Here is a 25,173-nt window from a genome sequence, read left to right as displayed (position 1 = left end):
ATGTAATAGTTTCATATTGTCCTTCTAGAGTTTAGGCATCAAATAATGAACCAGCACCTGGCACACTGGAGTGCAGTTGCAACTACCTCTCCCTTTCAGCATCAATTTCAGGAAATATTTCCTCTAGGTTTCCCCAAGAGAAAGTAGGCTGGATTACTTGCCTACATTTTTAGTCATAAAAGGCTCATGCAGAGCATTATGTTGCATCAAATATGACAATTGGGTGGCTTAGTCTGTGGGAGCCATTACCATTAAGCCAAATCTCATTTTGGTCAGGAGGATACTTGAAAATCAATTGCAACTATCTTTTGATAATCATCAAGAACATGTTTATTATCCTATAGAAAGAAAACAGAAACTGTAAGCCATCTACAATCAGCAGAAGTAAAGTGTGGGAACAGAACATCTTATTCAATTGACTTCTCCAGTGGTTTATCTTGGAGTTCCTGCTGGCCCTTTCCAGCATCATAATCCTTCAAGTACCTTTTCCAAAACCAATGTTTCTTCCATGCTCTATCAATCATTTCATCAATTGGGATTCCTTTCGTCTCAGGGAGCATGAAAATGGCAAAAAGTCCCATAACAACAAGCCAGAAAGCGAAGAAGAAGAAAATCCCAGATCGCATATGACATAGCATTGTGAGAAATGATTGGGCAATTATGAATGTAAACAACATGTTCATGCTAACAGTAATGAACAAAGCAGAACTTCGAGTCTCCAGTGGGAAGGTTTCACTAGGAATTAACCAGCCAAGGGGACCCCATGACCATGCAAAACCAGCCAAGAATAAACAGATCAAGCAGATCACAGCTATAGAATAATGTTTTGGCACAATATTTGTAGCTTTCAAGTGCGCTGCAAGAATTCCTCCAATTGCACACTATAAGCAACAAAACCATGATAAGAGTTAGTAATGCTAAGCAATGTCTGGGAAAATCAATTGATTTTACAGTCAGAACTAATCATTTCAGGATAAAACTAAAGGGGAAATTAAAAATAATAGCTATGGTTCTTTTAACTAATGACGATTCTGAATAATTTTTCATTTTAACTTACCTGAGAAATGAACATTTGAATGGCAGCTTCAACAAGCAACACCCTTCTTCCAACTCTATCCACAACTAAAATAGCAACCACTGTGCCTATGGGTTTAACTGTATTTGCCATAACAGCTGACAATAGGGACGCATCATCTCCAAATCCCATAGTTAGAAAGAGCACCGGGGCATAAAACATGACTGCAGTGATGCCTGTGAACTGCTGGAAGAACTGAAGAAGTGAGCCACAGATAAGTTGAGGTCTATTATACCTACTCAAGAGGTTCCTGAAGGGGTTTTTATATTGCTTAGCCATTTCAACGGCACTCAAAATTTCTGCATATTCTTTATCAACATTATCAACGCCTCTGATCTTCTTCAAAGTAGATAAGCCTTTTTCTTTTCTTCCTCGCTCTATAAGGCTCGTTGGAGTCTCCACGATGATGATAGAGCCAATGAGAAGAATCAAAGCAGGCCCTACAGCACCACCCAGTGATATCCTCCACCCATATGGGTGCAGCTTTGAAGTACCATAATTAATAATATTAGCAATCAGAACGCCAAATGTGATCATCAATTGGAAAATAACGTTAAGGCCTCCTCTATTCCTTGGAGGTGCAATTTCTGATATGAACAAAGGAACTGCCTGCATTGGCATTTCCACTAACACTTAGAAGGTAACAGAAAAGAAATACTGTCAAGATAATTGAAATTACAAGAAGAAGCTCATAAGCTGTGAGTATTTGAGCCACCTGGTTGCCAAATCCTACTCCGGCGCCCAGAAGCATCCTTCCAGCAATCAACATGGCAAGATTCTGAGCAGCAGCATTCAATACGGCTCCACTAAGAAATAAGATAGAGGCAACTTGGATGGTGGGTTTCCGGCCAAATTTCTTGCTAATTACGGAAGCAAAAAAGCTAGCCACTATGGCTGCAAAGTAGAGGGAAGATGCGAAAAGCTGAAGATACTGGTTATTGTATTTGCAGTAGTTGTTTGCCTTGGCTTGGTGTTTCTTGACATAAACAGTTGGGAAGAATTTCTTCAAGAAACTGTCCATTGACGTTACTCCTCCTACATAAAAAGATCAATACCCATTTGGCAGAAACATGGTTGTGCCATTGAGATCAGGTGAATTTGGAGTAAGATAGCCCAAAATTCCAATACATCAAAAAAGCAAAGAATTAAGCAAACATAGTCTGCGAGTTTGTTTACCAGATATGCCAATATCATAGCCAAACATGAGACCACCAACGGCTGCAATTATGGTACAAACAACGACCTGCTTGGTGAGCTTGGCGGGGAAGTCCCCACCACCACTACCACCACCACCAGCAGCGGCGTCCTCGCCCTGACTTAAGTCAAGCATGGTGGAATCTTTACTTTCTCTACACAATGCCATAAACCACCTCCAATCAAAATAAAAGTCTGTCCTTATAGATTTTAAGCCGAGATTTTCAACTTTTTGCTGGGAAAAGCGGCTTCCCGTTGCAGCTGTTAGCCAACTTTTGTTTTTGAGTCCAACAAAATTTCTGTTTAATTTTTGTTATCTATTAATTAATTAATTAAATTTAGCATCTTATTGATTCCTTAAATCTCTCCCATTTGAGATTTCAAATGTGTTTATTGGATGAATATTTTACTATCTAAAATTCATATCATTTTGAATTTTGATGGAACTCAACAAATGAAAAAAAAAAAATAATGATCAGCATTCATTATTTGAATAACATTACGTTTCTCTTATTTATAAATAAAATAACTCTAGTTTTATTAATTTTTTCGATACCTGTAAATTGGACAAATTTTCATTTTTTAATAACCCAGTTACATAAATCCATCTGGCAAGTAATTTTGTTTAATTTTTATTATCTATCAATTAATTAAAGGAAAATTTACTATTTAGTCCTCAGCTCCTACATTTTTAAAACCTATTAAAATATCCTTTTCTTTTCTTTAAAAATAAAAATTGTTACCAACTCATAATTTCTTAATTAACTCGTGGTAATTAACCCACTTGGTTTTGTGGCTAAATTAAAGGATGAATTTTTTACAAATAAAATTAGAAAAAGATTAATGCTGTGTCAAAAAATTGATATGATACAGAAACATTCTCTTTGTTTTATACAAAAATTATGAGGGGAAAAAAAAGAATTTGGCATCTGTACACTAGTTTCATATTTGTATGTTAAAACTTTAATTTTCTTCTAATGTTTAACTTGATTCAGTAATGAAATTTGTTTTCACTTCTGTTTTCTGAACTTCTCAGTTGTACTTGTCAATTGTTGGCTGGAGGCTTGTCTATTGTACATATCATCTCATGGTGCCTCAGTTCTATCTTGATCAGATCTGTGGGTCCACCTTTGACACTTCAACAACCTTTGGATTATCATTACCTTCTCTTGATGCAACATCCTCAATGTTTCTTATTTCATTTGAAGTGCTGCCCTCCCCTGCTGGCTGCAAATGGAAAATGCCAACTGCATCCTCAGTCATATTTCCTGATTCGGCTTTTGTATCTTTGCTGTGTCCTGAAGAGGGATCCTCCATGGCTTTGGATATTTCTGTAGTATCAGCCTTTTTGTCTGCAGCAAGCTCAAGCTTCTCTTTACTCATCACGTCATCAACTACTGCATCATTAATGGGTGTACAGTTCTGTGGAAGAGCCTGTTTGTATCAATATCATAAGCTGTCAATTATATCAGAATTGTAAACTCTAAAAATCTGAAGGAAATTGCTAGAAAGGAGTTGCTTGTAGTTGTATGCAATAGCATCAGGATTGAATCGCAGGAAAACAAAACGTTATATTGACCTCTTCTCCTTTAACAGTGACAGGAATGTCTAAATGATCACTTTCAACATCAAGTGACATTAGCTTAATAGCAAGTAGAACAAATGCTGACCTCTTCTTTTACAGTGAATTCAGGAATATTTTCCACAGGTGTTTTTGAAAGCTCTTTAGCATCTTCGCTATTGATTGATGCCTCCGGTTCACCATGTGTGGTGTTTGTAGATTTTAGATCTTCCTTCGCGTCCCCATCACCAATCACAGCTTTGCTTATATTGAACATCTCTCTGGCTTCATCAGTTGATTTCTTCAGAGAAACAGATGTTTCCTGTCAACAAAAGGAGCAATCACAAGTTCTGTTATCTTATTTAAATGAGTTCTTCTCAGACACATCCAGAAAGCAGTTCCTAAGATCAACAGAGAAGGATAAGCATGACGCATGTGTCCACAGAGAGAGGTAGAGATCACATGACAGGAATTTAATATTGTTGGCTATACAAGGAAAGGGGAATATGCAAAAGACTTGTGTGACAAGCAGAAACGTACTTGAAACCCCGCTCAAGCTTCTTAAGGATCAAGCTTAATAATTTTGTTAGATTTTCAAGTGCTACAGAGTTACTGACCTCAGATATTTCGGACATGCTCTCGGTAAATGGATGATCTGTTACATGATGAACATTATGTGGTGCACTATGAGCTACATGTTCAGTGGCTTGTTCATCTAACAAACTTTTTCTTACTATCATCTCCTCCATATCAGATTCTGAAACATCTGTCCGTATGTGCCGATTGAGTTCTGACGGTGATTGATCTAAAGGACTCCTTTCTGGTAATACAGACTTCAGAGGTGAAGAGAAACTTGAAACTGTAGAAGCTTGTTCAACTGTCGTTTCTTGCTGCATCCATGATGTAGATGGATCATTCAACCTCTGGTTGACCCCAGAAACTTGGACTTCCCCGGCACTTGGCTCCTTCTTAACATCTCTAGATGGTATCTGGTCGATCTTACCTTCATTAGAATTATTGTCTTCTGCGGTCGGCATTAGGGACTCAATGATGGGTTGATTATCAGGAGGCTTATCTGAATCGTTTTCAGTATGCTTGCCAATTTCTGAAGTCCTTTCCTCTGCTTGTTTTGTCAAGTCCACTAAAACTTCTTGCTCGATGCATTTTTCAATTCTATCCCTATTTTCACTTGGTTTCATCTCTGGTTTAGTAACATCTATGTGGACCAAAGAATCATCTATATTATAAGGAATGTTAACTTCCTCTGCAGGCATCCCAGGAGATTTTGATGGCTTACTCTCAATATGCTTGCTTGCTACTATAATATTTTCCTTGTCTGGTTCTGACAGGTGCTCATCCATGCTACAAGCAACATTTACCTCCTTTCCAGACAGCTCAGGCGTATTCAATGAATTTCTCTTGCTCCGCTTACTAGATTCGGAATAAATTACTTCATCTACTTTTGAAATGTCACCGACTGCTGATGTTTCAGCTCCAGCATTCCCGTCTTCAACAGATTTTGGGCCCTCCATATCATCAAAGGCATGGAAAGGGACATCCATATCATAAATAATGTTCAGCTCCTCCGCAGACTTCTCAGGAGGACTTGATGATGCCTGTTTTATAAACCAAAAATGGATGCATTTATAAGTTGACAATTTTTAACAATTATTTTCTTTCCTAGAGCTTTTTTTTTTCCTCTAATTGTTCAGAAGATGGAATGAAAATAAAGATCTTTTTGGATCTCCAAATCTGCAATTAGATAGAAAGCAAGCACAAGAAGTAAACTAATTATCCAAGTATTAATAATAATTTTTTTGTGACCTAAATTATTTCTTTACTTCAAGGATGATTAGTGAAATATTCGAGTCAATAATATTAAAACTTATTAACCTGTGGATTCTGCGTATACCCTTCAAGAAGTGAGCAAGTTCCACCCATTGATTTTTCTTGTGAAACAGCATGTACTGCATTAGAGGGCCTCTGTTCCCCTACTGCTTCAACTGCTTGTTCTACGTCATTGAAGATCTTATGATTAGAATTAATTAAATGAGTATGACCCTCCTGCGGTATTTCAATTCTTGAAGATGATGCAAGTGGATCCTCAGGATCCTTGTGGAAACCTGAAAAGCCTCCTGTCATTTCACGTTCTTGTGGTGTGGATGCATAAGGTAACGATGCCCAGATTTCTTCACTGCCATCCTTCTCTATGTCCCCGTCGAAAGTCAAAGAATCTGCATCTCTAGAGGAAACAGATCCATCACCTGTTAGTGGAGGTGAACCAATTTCTGAGAACTCCACTTGCATGTCAGAAGCTATGGAATGGGTAGGGGTATGCAGAGGCAAGTTATCTGTGTAAAGTAAATGGTTTTCTAGTCTTGATCTATAAATTGTAGATGGGCTGACTGCATTAGAGAGTTCATTTACAGATCTCGCCTTAGGAATTGGACAGGGAACTGAACTTGGTGAAGGACTCATCACATCGGGAAATCTAAATATTGGTGGTTGAATTTCAAGCTTGTCTGGCTTGATAATGCTTTTAGTATTTCCTGATAAAGGTGATGAACTTGACTTATTTTTGTTGCGATTGATGGTATTTGTCCTCGTTTTCATGTTGTTTCCTATCCCTAAGCTTGAATCCATGTCATGAGTATTCTCTGTCATTTTCTCTTTTGTTTCCATCACATTGTGGTATGCTTCTCCATCCTCTTCAAGTTTGTTGCTAATCTGGTTGGAATATTTGCCTTCTTTTTCTTCTTCTGCTTCTGCTTCTTCTTCTTCTTCTTCTTCTTCTTCTTCTGCTTCTGCTTCTGCTTCTTCTACTTCTTCTGCTGCTGCTGCTTCTTCTACTTCTTCTCCTTCTTCTCCTTCTGTCACAAGATCAGTGACACTTATAGTACGATGCAATGTTTCTCCATTTTGGGATAATAAATTATCTATTGGCCGGTCTTCATCTCCTGTATCTGCAAAATGTTTATTGATTAGCCTAGTAGTAGAAACTGGTTTCATTTTTCTTTTTAAGATAAAGGGCCTGTTTGACAACTTGAGAGAAAACATTTTCTTTAAAAAATTGATTTAAGATATATAATTTAGATATGTGAAACTATTTTTCTCGACAGTATCTAAAATTATACTTTTTTGAAAAGTGTTTTTTGACTCTAACCTCGACGCCAAACAGGCTCGAAGAATACAAGACAATCGCTAAACAAAAAGGGAACAACAGAAAAAGCAAAATGTTGCCTCACCTTGCGGCCTTCTTAACCTTGTAACTCCTGCAATATTATAATCATTGTGCTTGCTCTCCAGAGGAAAAGAAGGTCCTAAAATAAAGCTCTCGTGCCTGCAAAAGAGCATATCTTTGGGGTGAGCTGGCATGAATTCTTGCTGGAAACTGTCTGCCAAGAGATCGGGTTTTTCTTCAAGTGGATCATAAGGAAGGTCAAATGGATTCCGAGTTGGTAACAAGACAGAAGGGGCTGAACCAGGAAATCGTTCAGCTGGGTTATGATGAACATCAAAAGGATTGCCTCTTGCAACTAAAGCTGGACCCACTTCAATTTTATTTCTGCTTAAATTAATTAGGAATTTATCCGTTCGCATTTTGTATAATTTTCTTTCCTTACGTCTCGCAATTAGGCTTTCCATTGCCTTGTTTCTTTCTAGCTCAGATATTCCAAGATCCATAAGGTTCTGTTGATCATCTTCAGTCCATTCCATAGGTTGTTTATTCCTGCTTCTTTGTGTCTCTTCTTCATCAGAACTTGAGTTTTCCACCTCTGCCTCGCCACCACCACCACCACCACATTTCGCAGCCCGCGCTTCCAAGCCATCCAAGGATGAGAGACTAGGGTTTGATGCTTCACCTAATGCTGCAATATTTTCACCAATAGACGCATCGCGAGAGACAACCTTTTCATGATCCTTTTCTGTGATTCCTCTTGATTTTCCTTCATTTACGACAGCTCTACCAATGGAATCATCATTAGAGGAAACCCTGTTCTTTTCCTCCATAACTGCTTGTGATTCCAATTCTTCGCGCTTCTCTTTAACATTTTTATGCGATAGTGTTTTAGATTGTGTAGAAGACTTATCATCTCCACTGAGAACAAGATCAGCAGTCCGAGGCTGGGATTTTGTAGATGATATTGCATGATCCCTCAGATCACTTTGGGTTTTCGAACATTGGGAATGCAAATAAAATCTGATAAAAACAGCAGTGCAGACAAGAAGTGGAGAAGAGTAAAGCAAGTAAAGGAAAAGTTTAGGAAAAAGAAAGTACACAACAAACGAAAATAACAGTGCACTTGAAACAAAAGGATGGTTCTGTACAAATCTACAGCAGATGTTCATAAAAAAATTAAGAATTCTCCACACAAGAATTTGAATGTCCTTTGAATCAATATCCATTTTTTTTTAACAATCTACAAAGAACTGAAGAGATTTAAAATCATCAACAAATTTAATTCACAGAGCTGATGCCGTCAAAATATAGGCATTTTCAGGAGAGTAGACTGACATGAAGAGATTATAACAACAACCCGCATTAAAAAAAAGGGGAAAGAGAATTTTGTTAAAAAACTGACTGGGAAATCTAATGGAAATGCAGTTTGTGAGATGATGTGACATCAGTGAAAATGGATTAGGATGAAGAGAAGGCAGTTTTACCCAAAAATGACGACCAACCAAAAAATCTCTGATTGCTCTCAATAGCATTGCAAAAATTGGGTTTCATTTTTAGAAATAATTGTTGTTTGGTTGAGAGCTACGTGAGATCCTCTTATTTAGGACTTGAAATTGCTTTTTCTTGAGAATGGAACAAAATAGAAACAGGTAACTGGGCGGTTGTTATTGAAGTAAGAAAATGGACTTGAGGATGAAAAAGAAAAAAGGTAGTTGAAAGATCATCGCATTGTAAACATGTATGGGATCCTTCCCGCACAAGTACCTTAAATTTATATACTCATGGTGAAACTTTTGTGTTTGTGTAAAATGGTACATTAAATATATTTTATTTTTATTTTTATATCTAATAATATTATCAATTAATAAATTTATAATGAATGTAATTTATTATTTTTATTATTATAATTTATATATAATTTTTAAATTTTTTATCATTATTATTAGTTTGTTACTTTTTAATTTTTTATAATATTTTTAATATGATATATTAATTTATAATAAAAAATTTATGTTATGGGCACATTTAAATTAGTATATTTGTGTTAAGGGACACATTTAATATATTTTATTTTTATTTTTAAATTATATTTTCATATTTAATAATATTATTAATTAATATATACATAATAAATAAAATTTATTATCTTTATTATTACGATTTATATATAACTTTTAAATTTTGAACTTTTTAATATATTATATTATTAATATTAAAATAAAATTTTTATTGTATTTTATTATTAAAAAATTTTATTATATTTTTTATTATAATAATAAATAAAATATTAAAATATATTTATAAAAATTGAGTAGACATCACAAAAAAATATTTGAACAATAAAAAAAATATTTTTACTATATAATAATAATTTTATAATAAAAAATCATATAAACCTTTTTTACTATTTCACATTATTATTATTTATTTATTTAATAATTTTATAAAATCACAACTATATAATTTAATTACAAATGCTCTATATCTGTGAATAATTATACAGATCGATTAAAATTATTATAAAAAAATATTAACCGTAATAAAAAATATAAAATAATTAAATAATTAATAAAATTAATGATATAAAATATTATCAAATTAAAATTTTATTTGATTCAAATAACTATAAAAATAATAAATATAAATAATTAAAGTATAATAAAAAAATAAAATTGTGATTCTAATATTCTAAATTACGTATTTAAACGACTAAATTATTAACCTAAATTAATATAATTTATTAATTAATCATTATAATAATTTTAGTCTTTTTATTTTATGGTAATTTTATATAAAACTCACAAACACAATTTATATTTTATATATTTCTTCACAAAGCTCTCTCTTATTTAAATGAATCCTATTTTGAAACTTTTCTTTCTCATCATTTATTTTAGTATTTAGTATAAAATAGAAGGTTGCATAACCCTCGACAACTAACTCAATTCTATTAGTTAGATTGAAACTGGATAAAATAAAATTTATTATTAAATGTTAATAATATATGTTAAACAGTGTTAAAATCTTTATGTTTTTTATTGGATTGAGTTTGATAATACATGTGTTTGTGCTTATTACTATTTTTTGAATTTAAAATTTAAAAAAAATATTTTATTTCTCTTAATAAACAAAACAAATTTATATGAAATAAAATATTATTTTATAAAATAATATCATATAATGTCAATATTATTTAAAACTATAATTCATTTTATTTAAACTTTTGATATATTATTTTTTTTATTTTTCTAAAAAAATCATGATATTATTAGAAATGTCATAAAAATACAGAAATATATCAAAAGGCTCAAACCTTTAATACAACACAATATTAGTAGAGGTCTTAAAAAGACAAAAAAGAAAAAGCCCAATAAACATCAAAACTGTGAAAATTTCACAGTGGGATTTATATAAGGTAATTTAAAACTACAAAATAATTTAAATTATTTATTTTAAATTAAATGAAAAAAATTCAAAAATTATTTAAATTAATTTAAACCTAATTCTCATAAAAATCTCAAGACTCCATAAATAAATTTGACCTAACTGTCTGACTTGATATAAAGTACAAGAGAATCTCTCAAAATCAACGAAAAAAATACCAATCAAGTTTCGAGCCGTGTTGAAGGTCAAACTACTTAGACAATACTGAAAGAGAAGGGAAACTTCTTTAATATATTTCGTAATTTTATCGCCTGAGCCTATATCCATCACCAAAATACAGCCTCGCTTAATGTGAACAATGGAGTGTTCTAGCAACACAAACCAAACAAAGATGAAAAGAAAATTAAAGAAAAGAAATGACAACCAACTAAATAAGGACTCTCACGTCAAGCATCACTACTAATAAGAAAAATAAAAACATGTATACATTTCCATCCCACAGTAGAAAGGCAATAGGAACGTGGAGGAAACTTTTAAAATTAAAATAAAAGAACCGACGAAATTAAAAACATAGAAATCATATAAACCATATGAAAAAAATATCTATCTTCGTATGAAGAGTAAATTTTTATTAATTGGATATTCATCTTATGCTTACAATAATTTCCTATAACATAAATTCAGGCAAAATGCTTAAATCATCAGAGCATTGGTTTAAGTTCCGCAGCTCATTTGGAATTGGAACTCACAACGCTCAACTTTGTGGTATATTAAATTGCTTTGCAACAGAAACAAATTTCATTCCATTTATTTCCCACAATGAACAACTTTGCTTCGGAACAGTAAGCCACTTACTGTAGGCTCCAGTATTCCGAGGATGTATTCTGGGAAGTAAACGACAAATCTTTTCATGGGAATAACTAATGTCGTTTGACGAAATGACAAAATGCCAGTCTTCTAAAATACAAGAAATACATAGAGCCACTCAGTTTTTTAATTCACAAAATCAAATTGAATAAATATGCAATCTAATTTCATGGCCTATAGATTACACAAAATGAGATTAATCAAATAAAACAAAAATTGAAAAGGAAAGAATTGGAATTATAAAACTAATATTATCAAAAAAAAATTCGATTATATATTTTAAATAAGAATAATATTGGATTATTACAGCCCACCAGATGGTAGCCTGTAGCCGAATGTGGACAAAAAAGGGGCTTATTTCAATTTCAAAAAGTTAATTTTTTGGTTCACTTATTTTTATAATTAAAATAAAAAAAAAGGATTTTTCACTTTATAATCTATTCTTTTTATTTATTTATGGTTTTCCAAGCAGTAATGGCTTAGTTTATTGAAAATTCACTAAAATAGATCTATTGCAAAAGATAGCAATATGAAATGCAATTTGACACCTGACGATGTAAGAAGAGTAACACCAATTGGTAAGGATAAAGATAATAGATCTCAAAACCACAAACACAGCCCAATAAAAATCCAAGACTATGAATGTCTGTGTGGTCCTCTCTCTCCAATCAAAACGTGTGTAGCTTCTCGCGCCAAGCTCCGATCGAATCAACCTCCGATTCTTACTCACACGTTTCATCTTCACAACCTCAGAACATTTCCGCAACTATGCGCATCGTCGCACCCAATTTTTTCCCAATCACCTGTTTCGTACTCAGCGTCGCTGCCCAAAGTCGAACAACTGATCACGATAACACATAAAGAGAGACTCGGAAATTATCAACTACGAAACCCAAAAAGGAAACCTGACGGTTGAGTGTATCATATCATCTCATTTTTCTTTCAATCCAACGGCAGATATTCAACGGCCATTGTGCCCTTCACGGTGCTTCTCTTCCTTCGCAGAGTCTAACGTATAAATAAACATACTTTGATTTTCTGGTTATGTAGGGTTTTCTGGAAGGGATCATGTCATCGATGATTGAAACTCTAAGGCCAATAACGCACGCGAAATTTCAGGCTAATTCCACCTGTAACATTCACTCTTCCCATGGTTTATGCTTTTTTCGTTACCGGTCTAGGGTTTTTCTCCACCACTTTTCGCACCGTTCTATTCCTCATCCGGCGTCGTTCCCTCCGGTAGTTTCTTGCAAAGCTCTTCTGCAAGGAGGTGGAGAAAGGTTGAGTGTTTGGGGAAGCGGTTTTTTAAGGAACCAGAAGATAAGAGAGTCTAGAATTTTGGCTAACGGTCAAGATAGTGATTCTACTGCAAGTTCTAGCGAGAAACGGAGCGAGAGCGAAGGCCAGAAAGTGAGTAATAATCCGCCGAATTCAGGGCCCAAGCAGAGGAGAGAGAAACAAGGAAAGAGTCAATGGTGGTGGTCGAAGAAACAGAGCTGGAAATGGCAACCGTTGATTCAGGCGCAGGAAATTAGTGTCTTGCTTTTGCAATTAGGAATAGTTATGTTCGTCATGCGGTTGCTCCGCCCTGGGATCCCTTTACCTGGGTCTGAACCGAGGCAACCGACGACTTTTATAAGTGTGCCCTACAGTGAGTTTTTGAGCAAGATTAATACTAATCAAGTGCAGAAAGTGGAGGTGGATGGGGTGCATATCATGTTCAAATTGAAAAACGAAGGGAGTACGAATTATGAGAGTGGCGAAGCGGTCAATACTAAGTTTCAGGAGTCGGAATCTTTGTTGAGGAGTATGGCACCCACTACTAAGAGGATCGTGTTTACAACTACTAGACCGAGTGATATCAAGACGCCGTATGAGAAAATGCTAGAGAATCAAGTGGAATTTGGATCCCCTGATAAGAGGTCCGGTGGATTCTTGAACTCTGCTCTGGTGAGTTTTGCTTGGTGGTGTATTCTTATGATCAGCTGACTTTCCAGTAATTAGTGTAAATTCAGCATCTTAACTATTGTTCTTTAAGTTGATTAAGATTATAACCACGGGAAGATGATATTTCTGAAACTATCGAGTTTACATTGGCTTGATAGTGATCAAGCATGGGTTTACATGGACTGCTACTTGATTAAGTCTAGGCCAGTAAATGAAAATTTGAATTAAATAGACTGCCATGGTGTTCAAGAACAACTGTTATAAGGAGATTGAATTTCAATTCTTTGCCTAGGAAAATCTACTCGGATCTAATTCCTATATGTTTGGACTCTGATAATTGATATCAACATTTGAAATTGTACTTTAATTGGATGATCCTATTGGCATTGGCAATCAGGCACAACCTAGGGATTGGACAGCAATTTGGCCATTCTTTCATGGTTGGTGTTGACTTTTTGGCATGATCCACCAATATTTCCTTTCCTGATCTCTATTTGCTCCAACATCTCTCTCATGTTCTAATTTACATATGTATCCATTCATTTTAACTTTGTTTAGGTTAAAAAAGCTCATATTTAAATGATAAAATGAACCAAAGTCATTTGTGAACCTCATGTTTTAAACAGTTGAAGGAATAAGTAGGTCATCCTTGGAAGTCATGTGCGTTGTCCAGAGTTTGTGCCTTATTACGAAGTTGCTTATCTATGACATCTTCTGTTATGCACAGATAGCTTTGTTCTATGTGGCTGTGCTTGCAGGGCTCCTTCACCGTTTCCCTGTTAGCTTTTCTCAGGTGCAACCTATTCTGCCTTTTGCTTTACCTGGAACCTAATGATCTTAAATGAAGTAAGTTTCTGAGTTTATGCATGCTGTTTTGCAGCATACAGCTGGTCAAATCAGGAACCGAAAGTCTGGAGGTTCTGGAGGTTCTAAAGTGTCTGAGCAAGGGGAAACAATCACTTTTGCTGATGTTGCTGGTGTCGATGAGGCTAAAGAAGAGCTAGAAGAGATTGTGGTGTGCTAGTCTTTGCTTCATTTGTCATTTTCAATGGATTGTTATGTTCTATTGGATGTCCCAAAACTTCCCCACTAATTGGTAAAAGTTATGCTTGATGATGTTCACTACTGTTCAGGAATTTCTCAGGAATCCAGAGAGATATATAAGACTTGGTGCTCGCCCTCCTCGAGGTGTTCTTCTGGTAAGAGGCAAAAATCTATCTACAATTTTATTGCCTTAAACCCTTGTTTATGGGAATTTCTTGAGGGTCTATTGTTAACATTTTGGCAATGTTGAGACTTGAGATATTTATAACCCCAAATCTCCATCCTTGAGATGTTAAACACATTTATATTTACTGTTCATCATGGTTTTATTTATTTGCCCTAGATTTGTGCAATGATTGTAGCATTTAGGATGCTGCTGCAAGGTATTCATTTGCATACATCAACTGCTTGTATTCTATCTTATGTTGATTCTATTGGAAGATTGTGTGATGGTATACTAGACTCTGATGGAAGAGGAAATATTGCATATGAGAGAATATCATTTTGCCTATCTTACAGGTGGGTCTTCCTGGGACTGGTAAGACTCTTCTTGCAAAGGCTGTTGCTGGAGAAGCTGAAGTGCCCTTTATTAGTTGTTCAGCAAGTGAATTCGTAGAGTTATATGTTGGCATGGGCGCCTCCCGTGTGAGAGATCTCTTTGCTAGAGCAAAGAAGGAAGCACCATCAATAATATTTATTGATGAGGTAAGATTGCAGGGATGGTTTTGAGTTGGATAACCATGTTTAGTGCTAGGATATAACAATAGCAATCATGTTTTATCTTTATACAGATAGATGCTGTGGCAAAAAGTCGTGATGGAAAATTTCGCATTGTTAGCAATGATGAACGGGAGCAAACTTTGAATCAATTGCTCACTGTAAACTTCCTAGTTCTATAGTCTTCTGAATTATTGAACATCTTTGCTCTGTCCATATGGAAGTTAAAATTGTTTGAAATATACATTTTAGGAAATGGATGGGTTTGATAGCAACTCTGCAGTGATTGTTCTTGGTGCAACAAATAGATCAGATGTCTTAGATCCTGCACTTCGCCGACCTGGAAGATTTGATCGTGTGGTTATGGTTTGTATCTGAGCTTATTCGCATTTTGGATTGTCAATATTTGACACATAGGGTAGTTCCACTTAGTAGTTGCCTCAGACATTTGTCTCATTTGGTCTATAATCTATAGGTGGAAACACCTGATAGGAATGGAAGAGAAGCCATTTTAAAAGTGCATGCTTCCAAGAAAGAGCTTCCTCTTAGTGAGGATGTTGACCTTAGCGAGATTGCATCTATGACCACTGGTTTTACTGGGTAATTTTCCTTCTGATTGAGAGCCTTCAGCTGTCTAATTAACGCTACTGTACCCGGATTGATCTTTCCATTTTATATTATGCAGGGCCGATCTTGCAAATCTAGTAAATGAAGCTGCTTTGTTGGCTGGAAGGAAAAACAAATTAGTAGTAGAGAAAATTGATTTCATTCAGGCTGTGGAGCGGTCAATAGCTGTATCTCTCTCTCTCTCTAACTCTGTGTGTGTGCGTTTATCTGTTTATGTTGCATTCATTATTATTTTGTCCTATGCTTTTGAGATCTACAATTTAAAATTTGAAGCATTGACTGATAATCCATTCAATAATGTGAAAAAAGGGTCTGAGACTTGGTTAACTGCACAATTAATGGTCCCAACTCCCAAGTGTCCCCGCAAGCTATACTGAATTTGAAAGCTTAATTTTGGGATGTTATTAAAAATTATCATTTTTGAAAGCCTCTTGTGTTCATCAGTTTGGTTTTGAGTTTAGCTCCTGCAGTAATCCAAGATAGTTCCATATTGTTGATTCCTGTTGTTTGCTTTTCTTCATTTTAGCTTACAGGCTCATAATTGTTTGCCCTTGTTTCTTTTTCTTGGGATTAATGGATATTTGTTTGTGTTTTAATGTAGTGCATTTGTGTTTCTTTCTTGGTTTTGATGATTGTAGGCAGTAACATACCAAGATCTTTCCTTCCTCTTAGAAAATGGGAGAGCTTTGAGGGAGAAAATTACATGTCTCTACATTCAAAGATTATTGGCTTTTGTCTGCTAGTTAACTCTTCATGGATATACATGACAAATTTGTCACCTAGTTTAGGATTTACTCTTGGCTTTTGACTGGTAATTTAGGTCTGTTAGTCAATGTTTCATGGATAGACAGGTTATGGTAGACTTGATAAATTTCTCACCTTTTATAGGATTCACTATCTGTTTTTGTCTGGTTATTTTGGTCTCCTAGTCAATTTTTTTATGGATAGACTGGTATTATAGACTTGATAAATTTGCCACCTTGTATAGGATTCGTCCCTTTGTGCGTTGGGTTTGTTGGTTGTGTTGTACAGGAGACATCTTTTATTCTTGTGAACCCTTGGTACATGGGCTGTCATTTATTAGGCATCCTTGAGTTGAATTTTAGTGATTTTCATGTTTGTTATATAAGATTAAGGAATGAGCTGAATTAAATTGCTTTTAATGTAGGGCATAGAAAAAAAGACTGCCAAGTTGCAAGGAAGTGAAAAGGGTGTCGTTGCACGTCATGAAGCTGGCCATGCAGTAGTAGGTACTGCTGTAGCTAATCTCCTTCCTGGACAACCACGTGTTGAGGTAAAATCATGAAACAGTTTTCCCTCAGTTTTCTTCCTGTTAATGCCTTGGAATTAAATTTAGAATAGAGAAGCTGCATTTATTGAAGATATGATAAGCCCAAGGGAATGACTCAACCACTCCCCAAAGGAATAAATATTTACTACATTACTCTCTTATCAGTTGTAGCATGCATAGCCTTTTATTAAGATGTTTTGTATATACAGAAGTTATATTGGGTTAAATGCTTTATGTAAATACTACACTCTAACAGCATCGAAATCTAACAGACATATTGGATTCCAATAGGTTGATTTTCTTTCTCTATAATTTTTTTTTCACAAATCTGGGTTTAATAATTAGAATACAAAGAACTGTTTCTGGAGTACTGTATAAAATTTTGAAGGGGCCTAGAGTTGTGGCATACCTGACAAAGTATTTCATTTGCGATGTATGCTTATCTGCATAACATGGGTGGATGATAATAATTACTACTGCCCATGTCACAGAAGTTAAGCATATTGCCAAGATCAGGAGGGGCATTGGGCTTTACTTATACACCTCCAACAAATGAGGATAGATATTTGCTATTTATTGATGAGTTACGTGGTCGCTTGGTTACTCTTCTTGGAGGTCGTGCAGCAGAAGAAGTTGTCTATTCAGGTCGTGTCTCCACAGGTGCACTGGATGATATACGACGTGCTACTGACATGGCATACAAGGCAGTAGCAGAATATGGTCTTAATCAGACTATAGGACCTGTGTCTCTAGCAACACTTTCTGGAGGTGGGATGGATGAGTCTGGAGTTGCTCCATGGGGAAGGGATCAGGTCAGGCGTAATTCAAAGTTTATTTTTCTTTTCTTGTTTTCTGGACTGTTAGTTTAATTACTGACCGAAAACTGAATATAACAGGGCCATCTTGTTGATCTTGTTCAAATAGAAGTGAAAACACTGTTGCAATCTGCCCTAGATGTAGCACTTGCTGTCGTTCGTGCTAATCCTACTGTATTAGAAGGGCTTGGCGCTCATCTTGAAGGTAATATATTGCTTGTTTGGCTGTCTTTTAATATTGTGATATTTCATTATCAAAATTGATGGATGTTCAGCTTTTTATTCATTCATTGCTGCTTCCTTTCCAGTATTTCATTTGGGTCAGTTTCATTAATTTGTAAATAGTTGTTGATGCTCCAGTTGTCTTGTGTATTATTTTTCCTCAGCATCTAGGCCAGTATGGTTTTGTGTTAAGGAATTGGCTTAAATTTAGTGTCCTTGAGAAGGATTGCTATCTGCAATTTCTCTCTTGTAATTATATCTATTGTTTGTCCTTTTGTTGGTCCAGCGAAAGAGAAAGTAGAAGGTGAGGAGCTGCAACAGTGGCTAAAATTGGTGGTTGCTCCAAAAGAGCTTTCGATCTTTGTTAGAGGCGAGCAAGAGTCTCTTCTTCTGCAGCAGGCTGGCTTGTAATAACTATGTTTGTGGATTCAGCTCCAGTATTGAACAAAACACAAAGTTAGCTTATAGCTTTTTATACCAACACAACCTTGAGGTAAATTTTTGTTCAGTTTGATTTTTAACAACCTAAAAATATACGTAAGTGGGGGAAATCTGTAGATTTGCTTCTTGCAGAGCCTTTTCAAGCCTCTTGCCATTTTAGTGGCACCCTTGATTCCGCAGGTTGGCCTCTGAAGTTGTCCAATATTGACTGTAGAGTCGGTGCAATTTTTGTAATTGTACTATATTCAGTGAAGTATATAATATTTAAGATATTCAAAGCTTTTTGTACAAACATTGTGCATATTGTCACAGGAACATCACAATTTATATCGACATGCTGTATATTCTTTCGTGAAAACAATTGGTGGTGGGGGTGGGGGCAACCGAGGCAAGCATGCGCAAGGAACGATTGGCAATGGAGATCCCTCGGTATCTCTACAGCAGATGATTGATTACTTGTTGATGACCAAATATGTAAGGTAATGAGGTGTGGGTATGAAAGAAAATATCATGAAGAATGAAGAGAGCTTGATGACTTGACTTTGATATTCTTGTTATGACACTAAAATATCAACGTTGCTTTCTGAAAATGATAATACCTTGAGTGTGTATGGCTATGGCAAAAGTATAAAAGCACTTGAATGTAAAATCCTTACAAGGACCACTTTCGAAGCGGCATTTGAAATAGCCTTTTCCTATCTATAAACGTATGGTGATGGTATGAAGGGTGAACACTGAACAGGCAGCCCGTTTCTTAGTTTGCCCTTTTTTCCTCCTCGCCAATCGAGCTATTGACGGTGGAGCATTGGAGCTATCATTATCTTCATTAATCCAATCTTTAATGATCTTGAGTTATAACAACTCCGTTTGATCGGGTCAACGCTTTGCATAAATTTTGTTGCCTGGTTACATTGTGTCTAATTTAGGAAATGTTTTTTAAATTCAGAACCTCATGATGAAAATTTATTACAATTACGTTTTTCTCGAAAGTTTCTATAGTAATTTTATGTGAATTAAGAAAAGGAAATTGATATAGTTAAATCAATAAATTATATTATTTTTCTTGATGCATTGTTTTTGTCTGAATTTTTCTTAATGAATTCCCTATTCGTAAATTTACAATTTAGTTTATACTGTTTAATGATAAATTATTTATTCTATGAATTCTCATTTTACTAGCAAAATATTCCTATTATTAAAATTTATTATTAAATAACATCCTAATCATTTGAATTTTAATTTTTTTATAATAATTTAATCATTATAGTTTTTAATATTTACAATAATTTAGCATTTACAGTTCTACGCTTTGAAACAATTTATTTCCATCGATTTAGATTAATTTTTTCAATTTATATTAATGGTGAATTTAATAGAAGGATTATTTAATCAATAAAATAAAAACTTAAAAATATTTTAAAAAAAATAAGAATTAAGTGGTAGATTTTATTAAATTTTAATGAATATTAGTGTAGTTTATTTTAAATTTTACTTGTGAGTTCGAATATAAAATGATTTTAGACCAAAAGAAAACATTAATATATTCTCCCAATTTTAATAACCCTATCCTATCCTCCTACTATCCAGTATCCACGTAAGCATTCACTTTTGATAACTTTTTCTACTTTCAAGTCCCTATAAATGAAAAGCCAATCAGAGCTCCTGACATCGCCTACCTTTGGCTGCGTTCAGCGGTTCAGTTTTATGTACTCACTCTCTCTTCTCGAGAGATAAGACTCTTCTCCTGCAATTCCCCTTTCCTATCTCTCTGGTGAACGAAATGGCGTCTGTGCAAGCTACTAGTTTTGCCTCATCTGTGTGCAAAAATGGCACCCAGAAGTTTCCGAGCAGCTCCTTCTTGCCGGGTTTTGATGTCGTGGCTGGCCGTGGATTTATTAAGAAGGAAACTTTACCTCGCTCTTTGATCTCATCTATTCCCAGAGCCACCTTAACCTTTGATCCTCCAACTACCAATTCAGATAAAATTAAACAGAGGAAGCATACTCTTGATCCTTCTTCTCCTGATTTTCTTCCTCTTCCCTCTTTCGAACAGTGTTTTCCAAGGAGTACAAAAGAATACAGGTTTGTTTCTCTTCCATCTGTTCTATCTATAATTCATATAGGATTTGATATGTGATTTTCTGGTATGAATAATCTACAGGGAAGTTGTTCATGAACAGACTGGCCATGTTCTCAAGGTTCCTTTCAGGCGGGTCCACTTGTCTGGGGATGAACCCTGTTTCGATAATTATGATACCAGTGGTCCTCAAAACATTAGTCCCCGAACAGGTATGTAGCCCACTCTTACTCTTACATCATTAAAATAAGTTGAATGCTACTTAGAATGTTTTTTGCTCGGATTATTTCATAGTGTTGACGATATAATGTTATTTTACTTTTCTCTGTAGATCTTATTGGTTTAATCTAAATGGTGTGTTTAGGTTGTTCCATCAATCCCATTTTCTTCCCGCTTGTGATTTTACAATTCACCAAGGCATACAAGGGATTAATCTTATAATTTGCTAATAGATGTAAGCTCAAAATTGCATGTATAGCTTCATATTACTATTGTCGCCAACATGGTATTGCAACCTTTCTTTTCTCCTCTTGTTTGCTTCAAAAGGGAAAAGACTCGTAGGAAGGATCTGCATCGTTATTTATTCTAGTCCATTGGAATTTGAGCAAGTTCAGAAGAATTCAAACTGGTTTTCATAAAATTGTTTACTATCATTCATTATGCTGTACTTCTTTTCTTTCGTGTCTTATCTTCATAGCTACCCTGCCTTCCTTTTGTTTCTTGGCTATATTTTCGGGCTTAGAATGGTTTTGTGATGAAGTTGTTTAGTGAATCTTTTTAATTTGATTGTTTAAACAGGACTTCCTAAACTGCGTAAAGACTGGGTTGATAGGCGGGAGAAGCTAGGCACACCAAGATACACTCAGATGTACTATGCGAAGCAAGGAATAATAACTGAGGAAATGCTGTATTGTGCTGTTCGAGAGAAACTTGACCCAGAGTTTGTGAGGTCAGAGGTTGCTCGTGGACGGGCAATAATCCCTTCCAACAAGAAGCACCTAGAATTACAGCCAATGATAGTTGGAAGAAATTTTTTGGTCAAAGTCAATGCTAATATTGGAAATTCTGCTGTTGCAAGCTCTATTGAGGAAGAAGTTTATAAGGTTCAATGGGCAACCATGTGGGGTGCTGACACTGTCATGGACCTTTCAACAGGTCGCCACATTCACGAGACCCGTGAATGGATATTACGAAACTCTGCTGTGCCAGTTGGAACTGTGCCCATCTATCAAGCACTTGAGAAAGTTAATGGAATCGCTGAAAATCTGAGCTGGGAAGTCTTCAGAGAGACATTGATTGAACAAGCCGAGCAAGGAGTAGATTATTTCACTATCCATGCTGGGGTTCTTCTGCGATACATTCCTTTAACTGCAAAACGAATGACAGGAATTGTTTCTCGTGGAGGGTCAATTCATGCCAAGTGGTGCTTGGCTTATCACAAGGAAAATTTTGCTTATGAACACTGGGATGACATACTTGACATCTGTAATCAATATGATGTGGCCCTTTCAATTGGTGATGGGCTGAGACCTGGGTCCATATATGATGCAAATGACACTGCACAATTTGCAGAGCTCTTGACTCAGGGGGAGCTAACCCGTCGAGCATGGGAGAAGGACGTGCAGGTATTGAATTTACCAACATAGCAATGTCGTGCATTAATTCAATAAATAAAGGGAAAACTGGAGAAGTAATATTTTCATCTGGATCTTGTGGTTTTACTTAGTTCAGTTTGGTTAAGTTTGCATTCAATTCAAGTTTGGTTAAGTATGGACTAAATAATGTTCTGAATCTAGGGTAGAGCTTATTTGTAAATTTCATGGTGTCTTCTTCAAATACAAGTCCTTGCAATCTAGCATAATTGCAAAAATAACCAACGTACTAAAAATGAACATTTGATAAAAACATATTTTTCTGTTACAAGCATACATCTCTGATTTATTTGGTCCTGAAATTTGTTTTATGATTGCCAGATGGGAGTTGAAGTGCTTACCTTACAATATTTCTCTGACAGAAAAATATGTGCTTTCAGGTAATGAATGAAGGACCTGGCCATATTCCTATGCACAAAATCCCAGAGAACATGCAAAAACAGCTAGAGTGGTGCAATGAAGCACCTTTCTACACTCTTGGACCCCTGACAACTGATATTGCTCCCGGATACGATCACATTACCTCTGCCATTGGTGCTGCCAACATCGGGGCTCTAGGCACTGCACTCCTCTGTTATGTCACACCAAAGGAGCATCTTGGGTTACCAAATAGGGATGATGTGAAGGCTGGAGTTATAGCATATAAGATATCTGCACATGCAGCTGATTTAGCAAAAGGTCACCCTCACGCTCAAGCCTGGGATGATGCATTAAGCAAGGCCCGATTTGAGTTCAGATGGATGGACCAATTTGCTTTATCCTTGGACCCGATGACAGCAATGTCCTTCCATGACGAAACCCTGCCATCAGAAGGTGCAAAAGTAGCACATTTTTGCTCTATGTGTGGTCCAAAGTTCTGCTCCATGAAGATAACAGAGGATGTGAGGAAGTACGCAGAGGAGCATGGTTATGGTAGCGCAGAGGAAGCTGTACAACATGGGATGGATGCTATGAGTGCTGAATTCCTGGCTGCTAAGAAAACTGTTAGCGGAGAACAACATGGTGAAGTTGGTGGAGAAATCTACCTGCCGGAAAGTTACATTAGATCTTCTGAAAGGTGAGGATCAAGTTCACTTAAACCTATAAAGGACTTGTACTAATGGTGGAAAGTTTTAGAATTGCAATCTGTGGATACGATCTGTAGTGGAAGTACATAATACATTATTTCTAATTGCAACTCCTAAATGCCTAATTTGCCACTTCAACATCTATCTAGCAAGATTTAGTGTAACACGGACCAACCGGAGGGAATATAATTTTCTCAGGCGGTTGCTGGCAAGGAATGTTGTCATATGGGAACGTTGTTATCATATGATCACAGTGCACTCCTATGTCTCTAAAAGATTGTCAACGCAGAAAACTGTAGAGTCTTAACTTATTTTGAAAATTTTGAATTATTGATGTTAGTCTTTGTTATGCTAATGCTTGACCACCAAGTACCCTTATTGGATTGTGGTTCGCTTACTGCCTGATATCATATTTATTTTTAACCAGATGGACTGTCATCGCTAAAAACTTGTAATGAAACGTCTTATTGAATTTTCTTGCAGGAGCATATGAGTGCCAGGGATTTGGTCAAAAAAGCGTTGGAACTATTATGCATGGTTAGGTTGTGACAATAAGGGATATGCCATTTTGCTTTCTGATAGAGGTAAGTTGATGGGTTTAGTGTGTTAGGACTGGGAGACATTTTATCTTTGTTCACATCTTGTGTGTCGCCGTAATAAAAAGGGCAATATTACAATTGCTACATTCTCTTTATGGGCAAGTTCTTTTTTATCTGGTTGGTTATGTTAACGAAAGAAACGCACCAGGGGTGCCTGTTTTCTGCTTTAATACTGGCCATTTGGTCATCTTGAGCAGGTCAGGCTGAGAAAGTCCCTTTGAACCTGAACAGGATAATACCTGCGTAGGGAGTGTGCATTTTCTTTTCCCTTTTTTGTTCTTGCACAGGGAGGCAGCTTCCTATGCTCGGGCAAGTTGATACACATTGTGCAGATTCACCAAGAATCCTGGGATTATTGCTTCAGTGGCTGCAACGTAATCATGGCTGGCAATTCATGCAATTCTTGGATCAATATTTAAAAAAGGGAAGAGAAAATTCGTCAAATATTACCATCTATTTTATTTTTGTTTAATACATGGTAAGATGATTCAGAATAATTAAAAATGTCAATTACACAAAATGCGTAGTATATCTGATAACAAATAGAAGTGACTATCAAAGACATTAATGATTATAACTTCAGACCCAGCACCCCTCCTCCTGTAAAGGGAACAAATTGACGTTAAAAATCCTCTTAATGGCCTAAAAGTTAATCCTTTTAATTGCTTGCAAAAATATCAAGTTGAAAGGTATGTTTTTAGCTCCTTTACATACTGATTTGTCAATGCAATTGGAAGTGATGTTGTGAATCTGAGTGGTTTCGCATTTTATTATAAATTTTTTTTCCCTATCTTCTGCTGTCACCTTGAAGAGAATTAATTCCATATATGAGAGAGATGCGGAATTGCGATGCTTCAAGCTGTGTAAAATTAAAATGCGGAATTAATTTCAACAAGACGAATGTGCAAATTGATGCAATAATAATAATGAAAAATATACTAACTATTGTGCAATCATCAAATAAAATAATGGGTATGTGGTTCACTATTTAAGTAATATTAAACTTAGATTTACATTTTACATTTTTACCAAAACAATATTAAGTCATCAAGCCATTATTTAGCATAAACAAAATGTGGTTATTAAAAGCTTTTCCCTTTTTTGTTTTTTTGAAATTTCAAAATTAAAAATTATTATTATTGCAAATAAAAACAGGCATTATGTTGGATTACTAATTTAGTTTTTATTTTTAAATTTCTTTTCCCTTAAACGTTTCAAAATAAGAAATAGATTCTTTTTCTTTTCTTCTAATTCCTTTTTTTTTTATTACTCTTATATTTTGTGAATTCATTTATAAAATTTGAATTAAATAAAATCTTGAAACTCATCCTTTCTCCAATTTTCCAACTTTTTCTTTAAATAATTTATTCCCCACCACAGAAACCCCATTTTTCTTTATTATCTCTTTTAAT

General features: G+C 35.4%; 4 protein-coding genes across 10 annotated transcripts; 2 read left to right on the top strand and 2 right to left on the bottom strand.

Moving 5' to 3' along the window:
• Window positions 1-286: 286 nt before the first annotated feature.
• LOC110609893 (sugar transport protein 8) lies at window positions 287-2,508 on the bottom strand. The gene is made up of 4 exons (XM_021749725.2): window positions 2,252-2,508; window positions 1,791-2,110; window positions 1,058-1,684; window positions 287-881 (listed from the first exon to the last, which is right to left on the bottom strand). Exons 1-4 carry the CDS (start codon window positions 2,436-2,438, stop codon window positions 408-410), a joined length of 1,608 nt encoding a protein of 535 aa, XP_021605417.2. The 5' UTR covers window positions 2,439-2,508; the 3' UTR covers window positions 287-407.
• Window positions 2,509-3,121: 613 nt separating this feature from the next.
• LOC110608762 lies at window positions 3,122-8,645 on the bottom strand. The gene is made up of 5 exons (XM_021748051.2): window positions 7,076-8,645; window positions 5,724-6,793; window positions 4,448-5,446; window positions 3,940-4,152; window positions 3,122-3,703 (listed from the first exon to the last, which is right to left on the bottom strand). The coding sequence occupies exons 1-5, from the start codon at window positions 8,235-8,237 to the stop codon at window positions 3,380-3,382; spliced, it is 3,768 nt and encodes a 1,255-aa protein (XP_021603743.1). The 5' UTR covers window positions 8,238-8,645; the 3' UTR covers window positions 3,122-3,379.
• A 3,254-nt stretch (window positions 8,646-11,899) lies between these two features.
• On the top strand, window positions 11,900-19,044 carry LOC110608629 (ATP-dependent zinc metalloprotease FTSH 9, chloroplastic). 5 transcript variants are annotated; one of them, XR_002486912.2, is made up of 15 exons: window positions 11,900-13,212; window positions 13,937-14,002; window positions 14,090-14,224; window positions 14,343-14,408; window positions 14,773-14,958; window positions 15,045-15,131; window positions 15,223-15,336; window positions 15,446-15,570; window positions 15,656-15,764; window positions 16,766-16,891; window positions 17,380-17,700; window positions 17,785-17,908; window positions 18,212-18,418; window positions 18,499-18,546; window positions 18,679-19,044. XR_002486912.2 is itself a non-coding variant. In XM_021747897.2 (13 exons), the coding sequence occupies exons 1-13, from the start codon at window positions 12,331-12,333 to the stop codon at window positions 18,334-18,336; spliced, it is 2,466 nt and encodes an 821-aa protein (XP_021603589.1). In that variant the 5' UTR covers window positions 11,900-12,330; the 3' UTR covers window positions 18,337-18,658. The 5 variants fall into 5 exon arrangements, 1 of the variants encoding a protein (XP_021603589.1); XR_002486910.2 differs by lacking the exon at window positions 18,499-18,546; XR_002486909.2 differs by having other exon boundaries at window positions 18,212-18,546.
• A 974-nt stretch (window positions 19,045-20,018) lies between these two features.
• LOC110609103 (phosphomethylpyrimidine synthase, chloroplastic) lies at window positions 20,019-24,436 on the top strand. 3 transcript variants are annotated; one of them, XR_002486962.1, is made up of 6 exons: window positions 20,019-20,448; window positions 20,528-20,655; window positions 21,242-22,068; window positions 22,476-23,152; window positions 23,646-23,746; window positions 23,910-24,436. XR_002486962.1 is itself a non-coding variant. In XM_021748445.1 (5 exons), exons 1-5 carry the CDS (start codon window positions 20,147-20,149, stop codon window positions 23,653-23,655), a joined length of 1,944 nt encoding a protein of 647 aa, XP_021604137.1. In that variant the 5' UTR covers window positions 20,019-20,146; the 3' UTR covers window positions 23,656-23,856. The 3 variants fall into 3 exon arrangements, 2 of the variants coding, with proteins under 2 accessions (XP_021604137.1, XP_021604138.1); XM_021748445.1 differs by lacking the exon at window positions 23,910-24,436 and having other exon boundaries at window positions 23,646-23,856; XM_021748446.1 differs by lacking the exons at window positions 23,646-23,746; window positions 23,910-24,436 and having other exon boundaries at window positions 22,476-23,156.
• Window positions 24,437-25,173: the final 737 nt, after the last annotated feature.

This window comes from Manihot esculenta, chromosome 2 (genome assembly GCF_001659605.2).
Source record: "Manihot esculenta cultivar AM560-2 chromosome 2, M.esculenta_v8, whole genome shotgun sequence".
Lineage (NCBI taxonomy): Eukaryota > Viridiplantae > Streptophyta > Magnoliopsida > Malpighiales > Euphorbiaceae > Manihot > Manihot esculenta.
Note: the sequence above shows the minus strand (reverse complement) of the source record. Positions and strands in the feature narration are given on the sequence as shown.